This window comes from Elephantulus edwardii, unplaced genomic scaffold, assembly GCF_000299155.1.
Source record: "Elephantulus edwardii isolate Elephantulus edwardi_28Jun2011 unplaced genomic scaffold, EleEdw1.0 scaffold00085, whole genome shotgun sequence".
Classification (NCBI taxonomy): Eukaryota; Metazoa; Chordata; class Mammalia; order Macroscelidea; family Macroscelididae; genus Elephantulus; species Elephantulus edwardii.
In genome coordinates, this window is record NW_006399835.1 from 12,321,766 (window position 1) to 12,338,656 (window position 16,891).

The 16,891-nt window shown below is 37.6% G+C and overlaps 1 protein-coding gene across 3 annotated transcripts in view; it reads left to right on the top strand.

The window, feature by feature from the left end:
* SENP7 (SUMO1/sentrin specific peptidase 7) overlaps positions 1 to 16,891 on the top strand; it is a 201,644-nt gene that overhangs the window by 26,381 nt on the left and 158,372 nt on the right. For all 3 annotated transcript variants that reach the window (XM_006890011.1, XM_006890010.1, XM_006890012.1), the window contains exon 2: positions 8,628 to 8,725. In XM_006890011.1, coding sequence (XP_006890073.1) covers positions 8,628 to 8,725 — 98 coding nt within the window. The remainder of the gene's footprint in view (positions 1 to 8,627; positions 8,726 to 16,891) is intronic.

The following is a 16,891-nucleotide window of genomic DNA, read 5'->3' on the forward strand; positions in this document are numbered from 1 at the left end:
TTTTTTTTTTTTTAATAATTTTAATGAGCATTTACAGAGATTTTGGATTTTCATTCATTCATTGCTGCACTTCTCTCCCCACCCAGCCCTCCCCCCCAAGGTCATATCTAATTCTTGAGGATTTGTTTTATTTTTTCTTTCCCTTTATCTTTGGTAGACTAACACTTTTCTGTGTAACATTTTACAAAGACTGTCTACCATTTTATAAAAATATGCAGAATCTTCCTGCACTGTGATTTGGATCCATAAAATTCAATAACATCAGAGATGCAAGCTGTATTTACTATGGGATTCATAAAATTATTGTAGACAGCTAGTTGTTTAGACGTTCTGAGGGACTAGCTCTGTGACGCGAGTTAGTTTTCCTGGCTGCAGTTTTATATAAACAAATAATATCTAGCTTATTGTAAAAAGTATAGTTAATGATAAAAAGCCAAATGTGTTGATGTTGAAATAATTCTGATTCATAGAAACCTCACGTGTCACAAAGTAGAACTGTTTATAGGGTATTTTTTTGAAAATGTTTTTTAATTTATTATTGTTTGTGTATGTACTGTCAAATCGGATCTGATTGGTACAGGAGAAGATTACCCTTTCTTGTCCAGCAGAGCATCATGTGGATTCAAACCACATACCTCTGGGATTGCAGTGCAGCTTCTTGGCACTAGGCCACCAGAGATCCCCTTATATGGTTTTCTTGACCTTAATTTTTACAAAAGCTGATTGTTAGGCCTTTTTTCCTCAGTTCTGCTGGGTGGAGACAAATGGCCAACCTTTAGATTAATTGTTGATCACAAATCATTTGTACCACATAGGGATCTTTGAGTCTTTTCTGAAACAGTGGTGACACATGAGGTTAGAATTTCTTGGTAGGGTTTCAAGGGAGTGATTTTTTTGGGGAACAGTTTGCTGGACTTTTCCTTTGAGATCCCTCTAGGTGAACTTGAACTTCTAACTTAGTTAACAGTGAGTTCATTTAACATTTACAACATAATAGTAAAAGCATGTAAAATGTATAGTGGTGTCACAAATGGGAAAGATCTATTCTTTCAGAAAGCACGGATGGCTTCATTAATGGTGGCATAGTGAACAGGAGAACAAGAACAGATAAAAAACATTCTTGAAACAGGAAACAACATATGTAATGTTGAACAAAAAAAAATTGAAAATATTGAACTGTTACAGAAGATTTAGAAAGATGATGGTTTGTGGCATTTCTAGAAAATTATAAATGCCTTAATACAAGAAGTATTGGACACAAATGAGAAATCAGTACTTTACCTTTTTGAGAGAGTAGGTTAGGAATTTGAGCAGGAGCATGACATCTGATTTGTGTTTTTGTGAGATTTAACTTTCATACTGGAGTAGATGGTGGGCTGAAGGGAGAAGGGAGCAGAGACTGGGAAACACTTTATGTGTTCAGGTTAGAAATAAGAACAGGAAAACCTAAGATAGTGAGAATAGAGAATATATAGTGAAAATGGAGATAAGGTATGAAAGATGTCTATTTTTTACTGACATGTTTGCATGTCATAGATGAAGGAGACAGATGTATTTAGGTTTATTTTTTAAAATTTTAATTTATTTTTTTAATTGAGATTTTAATGAAAGTTTATAGAGAACATGGAAGTTTATATGGAACATGGATGTCCATTCATTCTTTGTTGCATATTTTCCTCCTTGCCCCCCGCTGCCCCCAAAGATTAATTTACTAAACAGGAGCCAAAACAATCACCATTAATTTGATTCTGATCCATAGCGATCCTTTAGAACTGCCCCCTACGGTTTCTAAGACTTCAAATGTTTTAAAATTTTTAAACTATTTTGTTAGAAACTATTTTTTTTTCTTCTAAGGAAATGGATTGATTCAGTGACTAGGGTAATGGGCATAAGTGTGTTAGATATAATAAGATTGGCACAGGATAGAGCAGGTTATAGGGCTGTTGTACAAGGGGTCTCTATGAGTTGCAAGTGACTAATGGCACATAACAACAGGAACAACAACGACATTTTTTTTTTGTTTTCATACAGTAATTTGTATGCATTGTGTTTCATTCATTTACATTGTGGGTTGGTTTGTGTGTGTGCGCGCGTGTGTGCCTTTTAATCAGATCCAACTGGCACAGGAGATAGACCCTCCTTCTCCAGTGGAACATTTGGTGTATTTGAACTACACGTCTTCAGGATTGCAGTGCAACTTCTTGCTACTAGGCCACCAGAGCTCCCTTATGTACATTGTGTTTTATACTCCTTTACATTGTGTTTCATATACTCATCCATATACATTATATAATTAATGACTGTTGACCTGTGCTTGTTATTACTCTACCTTTTAAAGTTACTGTTATCTTTTCTTTCACCTTCCCCTCCACCCACTATCCTCTGCTATCCTAGTGATTTCCACACCTCTTCTCTTTCTATTCCCTTTCCCATTTGAACATTTATACACATCTAGATCAGTTGTCCTTCTGTTTTTACAATATTGCTCTTATACAGTATTTGTCCTTGTGAGACTGAAGTAGTTCACTCAACTTAATGCTCTCTAGACTCTCATGTTACATAGTATTTTATGAAATTGTTATTCCTTAAGGCTGCATAATACTCATTGTATGAATGCACTAGTTTCTCAATCCATTCATTTGTTGATGAGCGTTTGGGCTGTTTCCATTTTCTTGCTATTGTGAGTAACACTTCTGTGAACATAGATGTACATAATGCCCATTTGTGTCTCAGTTCTGATTTCCTTGAGGTATTATCTTAGCAGTAGCATAGCTGGGTCATAGGAAATTTTGTGTTCAGCTTTTTGAGAAAACGTTGGACTGCTTATAGAGTGGTTGGACCATTTTACAGGCCCACTAGCAGTGCATGAGAGTTCCATTCTCTCCACATTTATTCTCTTGTTAAACTTTGCTACTGTTACTGGAATGAGAGAGTATTTAGTTGTTTTGATTTGTATCTTTCTGATTGTCAATGATTTTGAACATTTTTTCATGTGTCTTCCCTGTGAATGTCTTAATCTCTGAAGAGTCTTTCAGTATTTTTTTTGCCCATTTTGTTACTGGGTTGCCAGTCTTTTTCTTGTGGAGGTCCTGAAGTATTTTGTAAGCTTTCATTATAAGACCATTTTCTGAGACATCATTGCCAAGTATTTTTTCCCAGTCTGTAGGCTTTCTTTTCACTCTGTTGAAGTAAGTGTTTGCTATACAGAGACTTCATTTTAAAAGGTACCATTCCTTGATTTTATCCTCTTTTGAGTGTGCATTTCCGACCTACTTATGCCATCTGCTAGGGCTTCTAACTTATTTGAGTTTTGTCTCTGTGATCCTTATAGTTTTGGGTTTTACTCCTACATGTCTGATCTGCATTGGATTGATTTTTGTGTATGGAGTGAGTTGTAGATACTTTTTCAGTTTTCTGCAGATGCCCAGTTTTGCCAGCACCATATTGAAGAAATTGTTGTTTTCCCGTTTGGTAAGTTTTGATTCCTGGCCAGTTGAGCATAGATAGATGGATTGATTTTTGGGTTCTTGATTCTGTTCTTTTGGTCTTTATGTCTGCATTGTACCTATACCATGTTGTTTTGATTACTGTGGCTGTGTAGTAAGTTTTAAGATCAGGGAGGGAGATGCCTCCTCCTCCGTTTTTGTTTTTCAGACAAGCTTTGCTTATTTGAGATCTCTTTCCTTTCCAAATAAGTTGCTTTTTCTCTGGTTTTGAAGAATGAATTTGGTATCTATATTGGGGTTGTGTTGAATATGTAGATTGTTTTTGATAGGATTGTCATTTTCACAATGTTAAGTCTTCCTATCCAAGAACAGAGTATTTGTCCTTTTAGTAAGTCTATTATTGTTCCTACCAGTGATATTTTGCAGTTTTCTTTTAGAGACATCATTTGTGTTTCTAGTTAGATTTATTCCCAATAATTTAATCCTGTGGTTGGCTAGTGTAAAAGATTCTTAGTTTTCTTTTCTATCCTTTCTTTATTGTTTTAGAGAAATCTCACTGAATTTTGTTTGTTGATCTTGTATCTTGCTGTATGCTATCATATCATCTCCGTATAATGACAACGTTGCCTTCTCTCTGCCAATTTAAATGCCTCATATTTCCTTTTCTTGTTACCCTAGCAAGTATTTACAGTACAGTTTTGTAAAGGAGTGGGAATAGTGGACATCCTTGTCTGGTCCCTGTTTGCAAGGGTAATGCCTTTAGTTTTTCTCCACTGAGAATGTTGGTTCTTGGTTTTGTGTATATATTTTTCATTATTTTAAGGAAACTATCTTATATTCCTAGTCTTTTGAGTGTTTGAATCAGGAAGGGGTGTTGTATTTGGTCAAAACCTAGTCTGCATCAATATATATAGAATTATGTGGTTCTTGTTCTTTGCTTTTTTTTTCCTTGTTGTATACTGTTGAGTCAGTTCCGACTGGCACAGGAGGAGATTGCCCCTCTTTTTCCAGCAGAGCATCTGGTAGATTGTTCTTTGCCCTGTTAATGTGATAAATTATATTGCTTTTCTTAGGTTGAACCATCCTTTTGCATACGTTACAAATCCTACTTAGTCACAATGAATTTTTTTTTTATAGTACTGTTGGATTCAAGGGAGCTCTGGTGGCCTAGTGACAGAAGCTGCACTGCAATCCCAGAGGTGTGTGCTTCAAATCCACCAGATGCTCTGCTGGGAAAGGAGGGACAGTCTCCTTCTGTACCAGTCAGATTCAATTTGAGAGTACATGCACACACAAAATAAAATTAAAAATAAATAAACAAACGAACACACACACACAAACAAAACTTTTGGATTCTTTTGGCCAGTATTTTTATGATGATTTGTCTCTTATAGGGGATCTCTCTCTCTCTCTCACTCTCTCTCTATATTATATATAGAGAGAGAGAGAAAGAGAGAGATGTGTGTGTATAGATAGATAAAAAATTTTATACTGGTTGGCCTACAAATTTTGTATATATTTTTTCACACATATATATTCCATATCTTTTCCACACCAGATCTTTCCCATTTTTTAGACAGCATATTGATGGGCTTTGTACTTTTATCCATTCTGCTACTCTTTTTTTTTTTTTTAATTTACATTAAGGGTGGTTATTGATAGGCCGAGCTTTATTGTTGCAATTTTGCCATATTTGTTTTTCCTGTTGTTGCTGGTTACTTTGGTCTATCCACATTACTTTGCTGTCTTTCTGTGAAGGACTTCCCTTAGTGTTTTCTTGTAGAGTTGATCTCATTTTCACAAAATTGCTAAAGTTCCAGCTTTTCTGCAAATTACCTAATTTCTGCCTCACATTTGATGGAGAGCTTTTACAGGGTATAGGATCCTTGGCTGGCATTTGTTTTCTTTCAGCCTTCTGTATATGCTATTCCACTGTCTCCTTGCTTACATGGTTTCTACTGAGAAGTCAGAGTTTAATCTAATTGGTCCTCCATTGTAGGTGACTCATTGTTTTTCTTGTGCTACTTTAAGTAGCCTATTATCTCTGGTTTTGAAGAATTTGACTATGTCTTGATGTTCTTCTTTTTGGTTGTAGTTTATTTGGAGTTTGCTGAGCTGTTTGAAAGTCAATTTAATAGATTTTTGTGATACTTGGGAAATTTTCTTCTAGTATCTGTCCATAGTTTTCTTATTACTTTGCCCCTCTCACCCCCTTGTTCTTATCACACATATATGGTTCCATTTGTTGTTATCCCACATGATTCTGATGTTTTCTTCAGTTTCCTTCCATCTTTTTTTTTCTATACTAAGTTAGCATTGAGGTTCTTGTGTTCTAGCTCAGTAATGCTCGTTTCCATCTCTTCTGTTTTGCTTTTTTGTTCCTCCAACATGTAGAAAAACTCTTCCATTTCTGTCTTGATATTCTAGATTGCATTTTCATGCATTTCTATTGTTTTTGGTACTGTGTTGTACTCTGTCTTGTGATGTTTTTTAAATTTTTGTACCTCTGTGGTTTCAAGTCTTTCTTCCATCATTTGTAACTTTTTCAGTAGCTGTTTCTATAATTCCATGTTGATGTATTTCTACTGCCCCCCTCTTTCTCTTGGATATTATTTGAGTCTGCAGTCTGGTTTGCTTTTAGGAGAAGTCTTGTTTTGTTTGTCATAATGTTTGAAGTTGCCTGTTGCTTACTTGATATTATGTGAAGTTCTTGGTGTGTGAGACAATTTCTGTTGTGTGTATGTAGGTGTTGACAGTTAGTTGTCTTTATGATGCTGTTGATTAGTTGCACATTTTAAATATTGCCACTGATTGCAGTTTCCCACAGGCAATCTTTCCTGCTGGTTGTGTGTGACTGTTTTCACTGTTTTCTGTGGCAAGCTTCTCATCCTATTGTGCTTTGAGATTCAGGGAGCTGGGATCTTTCTCTTTACCAAGCTGTGTTGGTCTGCTTCTCTGTCCTATCTTGTAGTTTGAGTGGGAGAAGGGAGTAAATGGTTTCCCCCAGGGATGAACAGAATCTCAGTAATGCTGCCTGGAATATATTGCTCAGGGAAAAGGTCCAGGAATGTGGCAAGATCCTAATAGTGCTACCCCCAAGTCTTAGTAGGTGGTAATGGCTGACTCTCATACCAGTCTCCTTTCCAGGGCTGACTGGGAGGGAGCTTTTTTCTTTGCCTGAGCAGACAAAGGTCCAGGGAATGTGACAAGTTACCAACAGTTTCCTTTCCAAGTGTATGGTAGTTTCTAATTTTTATCTTGATAGGGCAAGTTTGTAGCATTTAGGGTTACTCTACTGGAAGGAACATAGACATTATGTCAGACTTAGATACAGTGAGCAACATTTGAATTTAATTTTCCTCTGAAAAAGAGTTACATCTTATGTTTTACACAGCTGTTGCAATAATGAGAAAAAAGTGGAGCAAAAAAAGAGCAGCGCTTATTGAGGACTTTCATATTTAAGACAGTTTTTTTAAAGACAGTTTTTTTTTTTAAAACTTGTTACATATGTGTAACAGCCCTTAGAACAAAGCAGCAAAACTCCATGGTTCAAAATCAGGAATGGAGTACATCAGTGGTGTATCCTGTCTTCATATCTTTTAATCTATATGCAGAAAAGATCATTTAGTAAGCTGTGCTTTATGAAGAGGAGTGTGGCATCAGGACTGGAGGTAGACACAACAATCTAAAATATGCAGAAACTGAGGCAGAGTTGACGAACTTGCTGCAGAAGGTCAAGGACTGTAGTCTTCAGTATGGATTTAATGGAGTTCAATATCAAGAAGACAAAAATTCTCACCACTGGGCCAACTGACAGTACCATGATGGTGAAGAGATTGCTCAGCTCTACAATCAATGTTCTTGGCTCCAGCAGTCAGGAAATCAAAAGATGAATTGCATTGGGAAAAATCTGCTGTCAGGGACCTTTCCAGAGTGCTGAAAAGCAGCGATGTCAGTCTAGAGACTAAGGTGCACCTAAGCCAGGCCATGGTCTTCTCAGTTACTTGTTATGCTTCAGAGAGTTGGACAGTGACTAAAGAGGATAGAAGAAGAATCGATGCCTTCAAATTGTGGTGTTGAAGAGTCTTGACCATACCATGGACTGCCAAGAAAAGAAATAGGTCGTCTTGGACAGAATAAAACCAAGTTTCGCCTTGGAGGCTAGGATTTTGAAGCTTCATCTCATATACTGTGGGCACATGGTCAGAGGGAGCAATCCTTGGAGAAGGAGCTCATGCTTGGAAGGGTGGAGGGACAGTGCAGGAGAGCAAGACCTGGGATAAGATACAGTATCTGGGGCAATGGTGATACTGTATCTGGGACAATGGGGGTTGATTTGCTGGAATTAGTGAGACTGGTTCAGGCCAGAGAAGTTCAGAGCTACTTTACATGGGGTCGCTGTGGGTCACAGGAGACTCGATGGCATATAACAACAACAACACATGTCACACATCCCTATGAAAGAAATAGCTTCTTCTGTTGCTGCTTTTACAGATAAGGAAACCAATGTGTAGAGAACATAAGAGTGTTTTCTTAGGTTCTTACTGTTTTTGAATTATACAAGTAATTTTGTGACTTACTTGCTAATCACATTAAATCTTAACCCTTTTACTTGGCTCTGTTAACTTTTTTCCTACTGTTTTTCATGCCACATTTCATAGGGAACAAGTTGTAATCCTTTCCAGTTGGTATAATTGCAGTTGATTCAGTCACAGGCCCTATTTAACCTGACATATAGATTTTATTACTTACTTTAAACTCGTGCCAAAATTTTAATAATTATTTCAAGCTGTGGAATCTCAAAGTATTTATTACTTATTGAAGTTGCTTTTCCATTTTGAATGTCTTCTGTTTTTTTTGTGAGCCTATGCATCCTGTACCGGAAGCATCTCTGGTGGCCTAGTGGTAAGGAGTTGCACTGACAGCACAAAAGTATGTGATTCAAATCCACTAGCTGTCCAGACTGCCTCTGAAAACCTGCTCAAGGGTCAGCTTTGAGTCATTTCTGACTTGATTGTACACAAAAACAATATGACTGTACTAACAACAGAATCAGATATCCTAGACACTGCACTATTAATCATGAGTTAATTTTTTTAATTAAAATTAAATTTTAGATGCTTCTTAATTATCTCATTGCTGTATTCATTATTGAAATGAAATATTCTTCTTATTTCTTAGTTGAAAAGAAGCCTAAGAAACAAAGTCATCTCTCTAGACCAGAAAAGTAAAAAGGTTGTTCGTAGACGCTCTGCCACTTCCAAGGAATCAACAGAAAGGTAAGATACACTTGCATGACACAGGATAGGTTTTTGCTATATTTAAGTCTTTTAATCATGACAATTTATTTAACTTCTTTGCATGGAACTTGTGTAAAGCAGAAACCTGCCAGAGATGGAAAAAAAAGAATTTCCACTAATGGAGATCAGAATGATTCGATTGCACCCTGTGAAAGTTGGAAAACTTCAGTGGCACAGAGAAACATTATAGACCTAACTTTCCTTCTAAACTTTGTCTCTAAGTCATCTTAACTATTTTTAAATATTAAGAGTATCAGATTTTAACTAGCAGTGATGATAGTATATATTATTGTTGTTGTTATGTGCTGTTAAATCTACTGTGACTCATAGCGACCTTATGAACAGCAGCTCTGAACCTCGCCCTATCCTCACTGTCTCTGACACACCTGACCCCATTGTCACAGTCATTGTCAGTCCATTTTGTCCAGGGTTTTTCTCTTCTGTGCTCACCCTCTACCTTTCCAAGCATGATGTCCTCCTCTAAGGACTGGTCCCTCAAGACAGAATGCCCAAAGCAGGTGAGATGGAGTTTCCTCCAAGGAGCAACCTGGTTTTACCCTCTCCAGGACAGACATGATTGTTCTCTTGGCAGTCTGTGGTATGCTCAATATCTTCTTGAGCACCACAGCTCAAAGGCATTGGTAATTCTTCTGTCCTTAGTTACTGTCTAACTCTCAGATGCATAGCAAGCGTGCATAGCATAGGCTGGATCAGGCACATCTTAGTCTCTAGACTGACATTGTTGGTTTTTAGCACTCTGGAGAGGTCTCTGACAGGACACTTCCCCAAAGCAACTCGTTTTTTGATTTCCTGACTGCTAGTGCCAAAAGTGTTGTTTGTAGATCTGAGCAAGATGAAATAATTAACAACCTCAGTCTTTTGTCCATCTGTTATGACACTGCCAGTTGGCCCAGTGGTGGGGTTTTTGTTTTCTTGATGTTGAGATGCAATCCCTATTTAAGGTTTTAGTCCTTGACCTTCTGCAGCAAATGCTTAAGTCTTCCTCAGTTTTGGTGAATGAGGTGGTGTTATTTGCATAACATAGGTCGTTGATGAATATTCCACTAGTTCTAATGCCACATTTTACTAGTTAACGTCATTTTTGGCCTTGTAAAACAAAACAAAAACAAAAAACAACTCCATTTAGCAACTATGGTTCTATAGTTATGTTGTTGTTAGATACTGTCAACTATGACCAGAGTGACCCTGTGAACAACATATCTGAACTTTGCTCTATCCTGCACATCCTTACAATCTCTGATAGATTTGAGCTCTTTGTTAAAATCTCTGTGTCATTCTATCTTGTTCAGGGTCTTCCTCTTTTTCTCTGACCGTCTACCTTTCCTAGCATGCTGTCTTTTGCTAAGAATTATCATGTCCTGACATCATGCTTAAAATATGTGAGACGTTTCACCATCCTTGTCTCTAAGGAGCACTGGTTGCACTTCCTCAAGACAGATTTGTTTGTTCTTTTGGGGATCCAAGTATTTGTCAATTAAGAAAATTCTGGAATTTTGTTGGATTCAAGTTATATCTTATAGAATATTCCTGCTCAAAAGAGGGGGATGTGTGGAAAAGATTTTATAAAGGGATTTCTGGTGTCATTGAGACTAAATGTACCCTGTGATGAACTATTGCCCTGCAGTAATTTTTAAACCACAAGCCAAAATTTTGTGTACTGAAGTCTTCTTTGAAACAGTTGTTTAGCTTAATTAATGAAGAATGTTTGCCTTGATCCTTTTGCTTTTTTAAAGGAATTGTCTATCTGGAATCAGATTGACAACAATATTGTGAAAAGTTGGATAAGAAGTTCAGGGGCAATGAGGTTATATTCACAGAGAAGAAATACTTTGGTAAAGGATAATGAGAATAATTGGACAACATGAAGAATGGAATCAGTTATGGAATTGATGTATCTTTTGCTGTGTATGTCATCACAAGAAAGGATAAAAGGAGATTAATTGCAAAGTAAAAATTTTGCTTCTTTGAAAGTCACATAAATTCAAAGGCTAATGAAATTGTTGATTTCGTATCAGAGTACACTATAAGTTGACTAGCTTTGTTTCCACCTTTTCAAGTAAGTCGTCAATAGGAAATGAAACAAAGAAAGCATATTAGTGACTCTAGCAGTTTACATACCTCTGATCTCCTGCCATACTGTGGTTAGGATGGTAGGGTGAATTGGGAAATTATTTAGGTACAAAGATGACACTTTGAAGTTCAAAATAATCACAGACTCAGTTTACAGACTTAATTTCTCCAAAGATTATCAAGACCATATTAAAAAATAATTTGATGGAACAGAGAGCCAGAAGTAATGAAAATCATGTTTTCAGAGAACTAATTTTTTGTTAATGGGGAAAAACTTATCATTTAATTAGCCAACCTTCACATAATTAACAGTTTCAAGCCACCAGGACACAGGTCCTCCCAAAAACCTTAATACTCTCCTCAGCTCTTCTGCTGAAGAATTTGGCCTTCACAAAGACTGGTTACTTTGGGATCTTTCCCTTCCCCAAACCTTTGTAGTAGCCCAATCAAAGCACATTAGTCCTGGGAACAGCTGCAGTTTTGGTTTTGGCAGCATTTACCCTGTAAGCTCTGTCTTAATTTGTCCGTAATTTGCCAAGGATGACAGTTGGGCAGTAGCTCTGATTCCTCTTCAGGTGATAATGTCTCATACCAACCTTTCCAAAATAACCTGGATAATACTTGTCAACTTTGATCTTGTGGTAATGCAGGCCACCACCATTACCTTAGTCTCCATGGTGCTTCCAGATGTGCCCATGACGGTGGTTCACATGGCCTCTAAGTTTCTAGGTTTTCCTCAATCTTGATGACATTTTAGTAGCCTACATGAAAAAAGAGAAGAGCATTGTTTTTTACTGAAAGTTTACATATTCAGAGTTGTTTCCATTAAAGGGAAAGAGGTAATCGGGAAGATTTTGCATAATTTCAATCTCCTGTCACTCAAATCTCATTTTCCCACAAGAAGACTTACACAGTGATGGAGACATACTATTACTTTAATACTGCTTTTTGTTTTCTTGTTTTAATCTCTAATATTTTGGAGATTATCTCCCTCTAAATTAGGGACCTCTGGTGATATAGTCTGTTGGGATGTGCTACTGACCCAAAGGTGGCACCTCTGGCAGTTTGAAATCCACCTGGGCTGCATGGGAGAAAAACTAGTTGTCTCCTGTGGATTTACTGCCTCCAAAAACTAGCTGCAGAAGGTCAGCTATGAGATGATTCTTCAGCATGTTTTCTCTTAAATTGTCAGCTCTGTATAAAATGAAAGTAATTAAGCCTTCCCTATAGAATTTATCATAGTGTACTTCTGATTGAAAGTTGTTGATTATTATTAGCAGTAGCACTTACTATGATTGGCATTTTTAGAGAATAAAAAAGGATTTAACATTTTAATTGCAGTAGATATTGCCAGTATGGCATAATGATTATAGTCAGCATCTTTTTTTTTTTTAAATAATTTTAATGAGCATTTACAGAGATTTTGGATTTCCATTCATTCATTGCTGCACTTCTCTCCCCCCTCCAACTCTCCCCCCCTGCCCCATTCGCTCCTTTCTTTCAAAAGTAAAAGAAACTCTCCCTCCCTGGTACACAATCCCCCCTGCACTCCTTCCACTGCCCCAAGTACATTCCACTATGCAACTTTAATTGTGGACTCTTGTGATAACCATAATACCCTATCATACATTGATTTTAAATTATTCACTCCCTCATCTGTTTCAGTGCAGTATATACAGTTTATCCAGTTTTTCTCAGTCTTACCCCAACCCTGATATCAGTCCCATTTTACAACAGTGGCACCATGCAGTATTTGTCCTTTTGCGACTGAGATATTTCACTCAGCATATTGTCCTCCAGGGTCACCCATTTTGAATAATATTGCATGAGTTCCTTGTTTTTCAATGCAGCATTGTATTCCATTGTGTGAATATACCACAGCTTCTCTATCCATTCGTTTGTTGATGGGCACCTGGGTTGTTTCCAACTCCTTGCTATTGTGAACAGAGCTGCGATAAAGATGGGTGTGCATATATCTGCTTGCATGTCAGTTATGGTCTCTTTGGGATATATTCCTAGTAGTGGAATTGCTGGGTCAAATTGGTATCCTGTGGATTTACTGCCTCCAAAAACTAGCTGCAGAAGGTCAGCTATGAGATGATTCTTCAGCATGTTTTTTAAATTTTAATTAAATAATTAATTATTTTTTTAATGCAACATATGTATTTTTTCCATTTAATTTCCACCCATTCATTCGTTGTTGCACATTTTCCTTTCTACCGCCCCTCCCCTCGGTTCGTTTTTCTCTTTGAAGAAAAAAAATTCTTTCATTTCTATACAATCCCCCCAGTCCACTTTAATTTGCATTTCTTTTTCTGTAATCTTGCATGAAAATAATACGTAATCCTATATTCCTTTTAAACAGTTCTCTCCCTCATCTATTGCAATGCAGTATTAAGTTATGTACCCCCTCTTTTCTTAAGTCCCCCCACCCTTAATGTCAGTCCCATTTACAACAGTGGCACGAAGCGGTATTTTTGTCCTTTTATGACTGAGACATTTCACTCAGCATAATGTCCTCCAAGGTCACTCATTTTGTATAATACTTCATGAGTTGTTTTTCAATACAGCATAGTATTCCATTGTGTGAATATACCAGAGCTTCTCTATCTGTTTGTTTGTTGATGGGAACTTGGGTTGTTTCTAGCTCTTTGCTATTGTGAACAAAGCCACAGTAAACATGGGTGTTCATTTATCTGCTTGGGTGTCAGTTCTGATTTCCTTAAGGTATATTCCCAGTAGTGGAATTGCTGGGTCAGATGGTATTTCAATTTGCAACTTTTTGAGAAAGTGCCATACTGCCTTCCATAGTGGTTGCACCATTTTGTACTCTCACCAACACTGAATAAGTGTTCCAGTTTCTCCACAACTTTGCCAGCCTTTGCTGTTTGCTGCTGTGTTGAATTTTTCTATTCTTACTGGGGTAAGATGACATCTCATAGTTGTTTTGATTTGCATCACTCTTAGAACTAAAGATTTTTTAAAAAAATTTTTATTTTATTATTTTTGTGTGAGTGTACCGTAAAATCAGATCTGACTGGTACAGGAGGAGATTGTCCCTCCTTCCCCGGCAGAGCATCTGGTGGATTCGAACCATAAGCCTCTGGGATTGTAGTTGCAGCTCCTTACCACTAGACCACCAGAGCTCCCCTAGAACTAAAGATTTTTAAAACTTTTTCATGTGTTTATTTGCCATCTGAATGTTTTCTTTGGTGAAGTGTTTGTTCATATCCTGTGCCCATTTTTCAATTGGGTTGTTTACCTTTATCTTGTTGTAGTGCTCAAGTATTCTGTAAATTCTAGATATAAGTCCCTTATCAGATATGTCATTACCAAATATTTTTTCCTAGTCTGTGGCTTCCCTTTTTACCCTGTTGAAGAAGTTTTTGGATGTGCAAAGGGATTTTATTCTTAGAAGGTCCCATTCATCTATTTTCCCGGTTTTAGGTTTTCTGGGAAGCTTGGAAGACTGCTTACGTTGTGGATTAAGACGTCTAGAGTTCTTCCAGGCTTTTCTCTAATAAAGTTTATAGTCCTTGGTTTTAGTCTTAGGTTCTTGATCGCCTTTGAGGTGGTTTTTCTGTGTGGAGTGAGGTGTGATCTTGCTTGAGTTTTCTGCTGATAGTTTTCCAATTTTGCCAGCACCATTTGTTAAAAAGGCTGTCATTTCCTCACTTACCTGATTTCATCATCTCTTTGTCAAAAATCAGTTGACCATAGGTAGATATGCTGATTTCTGGATTCTCAATTCTATTCCATTGATCCATGTGCCTGTCGTTGTACCAGTTCCACACTGTCTTGACCACTACGGCAGTGTAGTAGGATTTGAAATCAGAGAGTGAGATGCTTTCTACCTGTTTCTCTTTTTAAGGAATGGTTATTCGGGGCCTCTTTCCATTCCATATGAAATTGGAGATTGCCTTTTCCATCTCGTCGAAGAATGAAATTTAGCCTTTTCAGATGACTATAACCTGGAGACATCTTCCTCAGAATGGAATGTGTTTTCCAGCGATGTAAAGAAAAAGAAAATGACTGTTATGGCATCTTAACTGTAACAATCACTCATCTCTGTCATCTGCTTGGTTTCACACATGACACAGAGACTTACTAGCTAACGATATTACAGAAGGAGATATGGTCCTGGAGGAGCTAAACTGGCATATGGGGACCAGACTGGAGCCCCTGAAAAGGGACCTGTTCTAATGATGACGATGCAGGGAGGGATGTCCAGGCTCCAGGGGCTCAAGCAGGGACAGACAGGTGAAGGAGGGGCCTCTCCCTTCGACTTAACTAGGGAGCTTTTTAGATTGCTACTGTCTTGTGAGACCATGTCAATGCTGGGCAAGTTGGGTTTAAATCCTTAGTGGAACTTGACTATTAAAGTATGCGTGATTTGTTTAGTGTCCCTCTAATTAGATTGTTAGAGCTAAGAGATGGAGCATATAAATACCATCCTCTTCTTTGGGTTCTTGTCCAGGCCACGTGCTTGATTCCTTGGTGTTACCCCCTCCACTTTATAACCAGCCCTTCCTTACTCAGGCCCCTATTATCCTTCATGACTCCAGGGCACTGGGGACCTACCAGTCTAAGTTGTGTCCTCTCTATTTGATGGACAGGGTCCTGACTTCTGTCTTGGAGCAGGAGTCCGTTCATCTTCCTTTCTTCCCTCTCACTTTCTGTAGGCTTTGCCCCGCTCTCAGCAAGGGAGCATAGCCTAGTGTGTATACAATGCCAATGATACAGCATCTGAGGACAGAAAGTAGTTCTACCCTGAGTGGAGAAATCTTGAGGCTCACCTTACGTGTGCTCATTAATGAGGCTGGGAGTATAAGCCTCACCAGAGGGCTGTAGCAGTCCCTGCCCTAAAAGAGAGTAAGCCCTCCAACCCTTACACAGTAGGCAGTGTTTCAGTCCTGTCTTTCTGCAGGAAGCCTGTTTTTCTCTGTGGGGTTGTGTTATTAATAGTAAGGATAGAGGAGGACTGTTCATACTCCTTTCTTCACTCAGGCAAGTCCTTTGCTCTCAGGGAATTTCCTCAGGTCCGTGTAGTCCCTGGGACTATAGTCTTTTCCAGAAAGCCACTACTTGTCTCAGGGTTTTGATCACTGGGGTCAATCTTGGACAGGAAGAACCTCACCTTCATGATGCAAGTATAAAAATGTAGATTCAAGTAAGGTTGTCATTCAGTCCAGAAAACATGGGAATAGCTTTTAGTAGTACTGTTTCTCTTCTGGAATGGCATCCTTCAGAGATAAGCATCAGGGTTTATTTTTTGAGGTGCGTGTGTGTGTCATGCTGTCTCCCTTCCTAAACCTGTTACGAAGGTAATGAACTAACACTTTAACTTATTTGCATGTGTTTTTAAGTGTTGCTTGGTGTGTTTTTTTTTGTTGTTGTTGTTGCTTGCTGCTTTATAAAACAAAAATTCGTCATTGCTCAGGTTGTTTTTAGAAAACAGAGACACAAAACCAAAACAAAACCTAGTTTTATTTTACATACAGCATGTTTAGTTTGTTACTCTCGCTGTATAGATGTACAGTTAGTTCATTCTCCTTGCTGATGGACATTTGGTCTTTTTCTGATCTGGAGCTATTGTGAACATTTTTGTTTATCTCCTTTTGTAAATAAAATAATTCCTTTATCTTTAAAAATACTTTGAGTGCTTTGTATTATTTTGACAATTACACCTGAAATGAGACTTCATTATTTATATATGTATATATTGCGCATGTTCATACTGGCAAAGTTAAACTGTTTTACTCTGTACTATGTTTGTAGGACTATGTAACTAAAGTTTTAAAAAAGAAATGATTTTGGAAAATCTGTAATATATGTTGAAGATTACCTAAGCTGTTAAAGTAGGTGAGAACATGCCGTTTTACACTTTAATTTTCTACGCATTTAACCTTTGAAAGTAATATTTTTTAAAAAAATTTTATTCTCATTTATTTGTTGTTGTTGTTGTTGTTATGTGCCATCTAGTCGTTTCCGACTCATAGCGACCCTATGCACAACAGCTCTAAACCCTGCTCTATCCTGCGCCAACCGCACCGC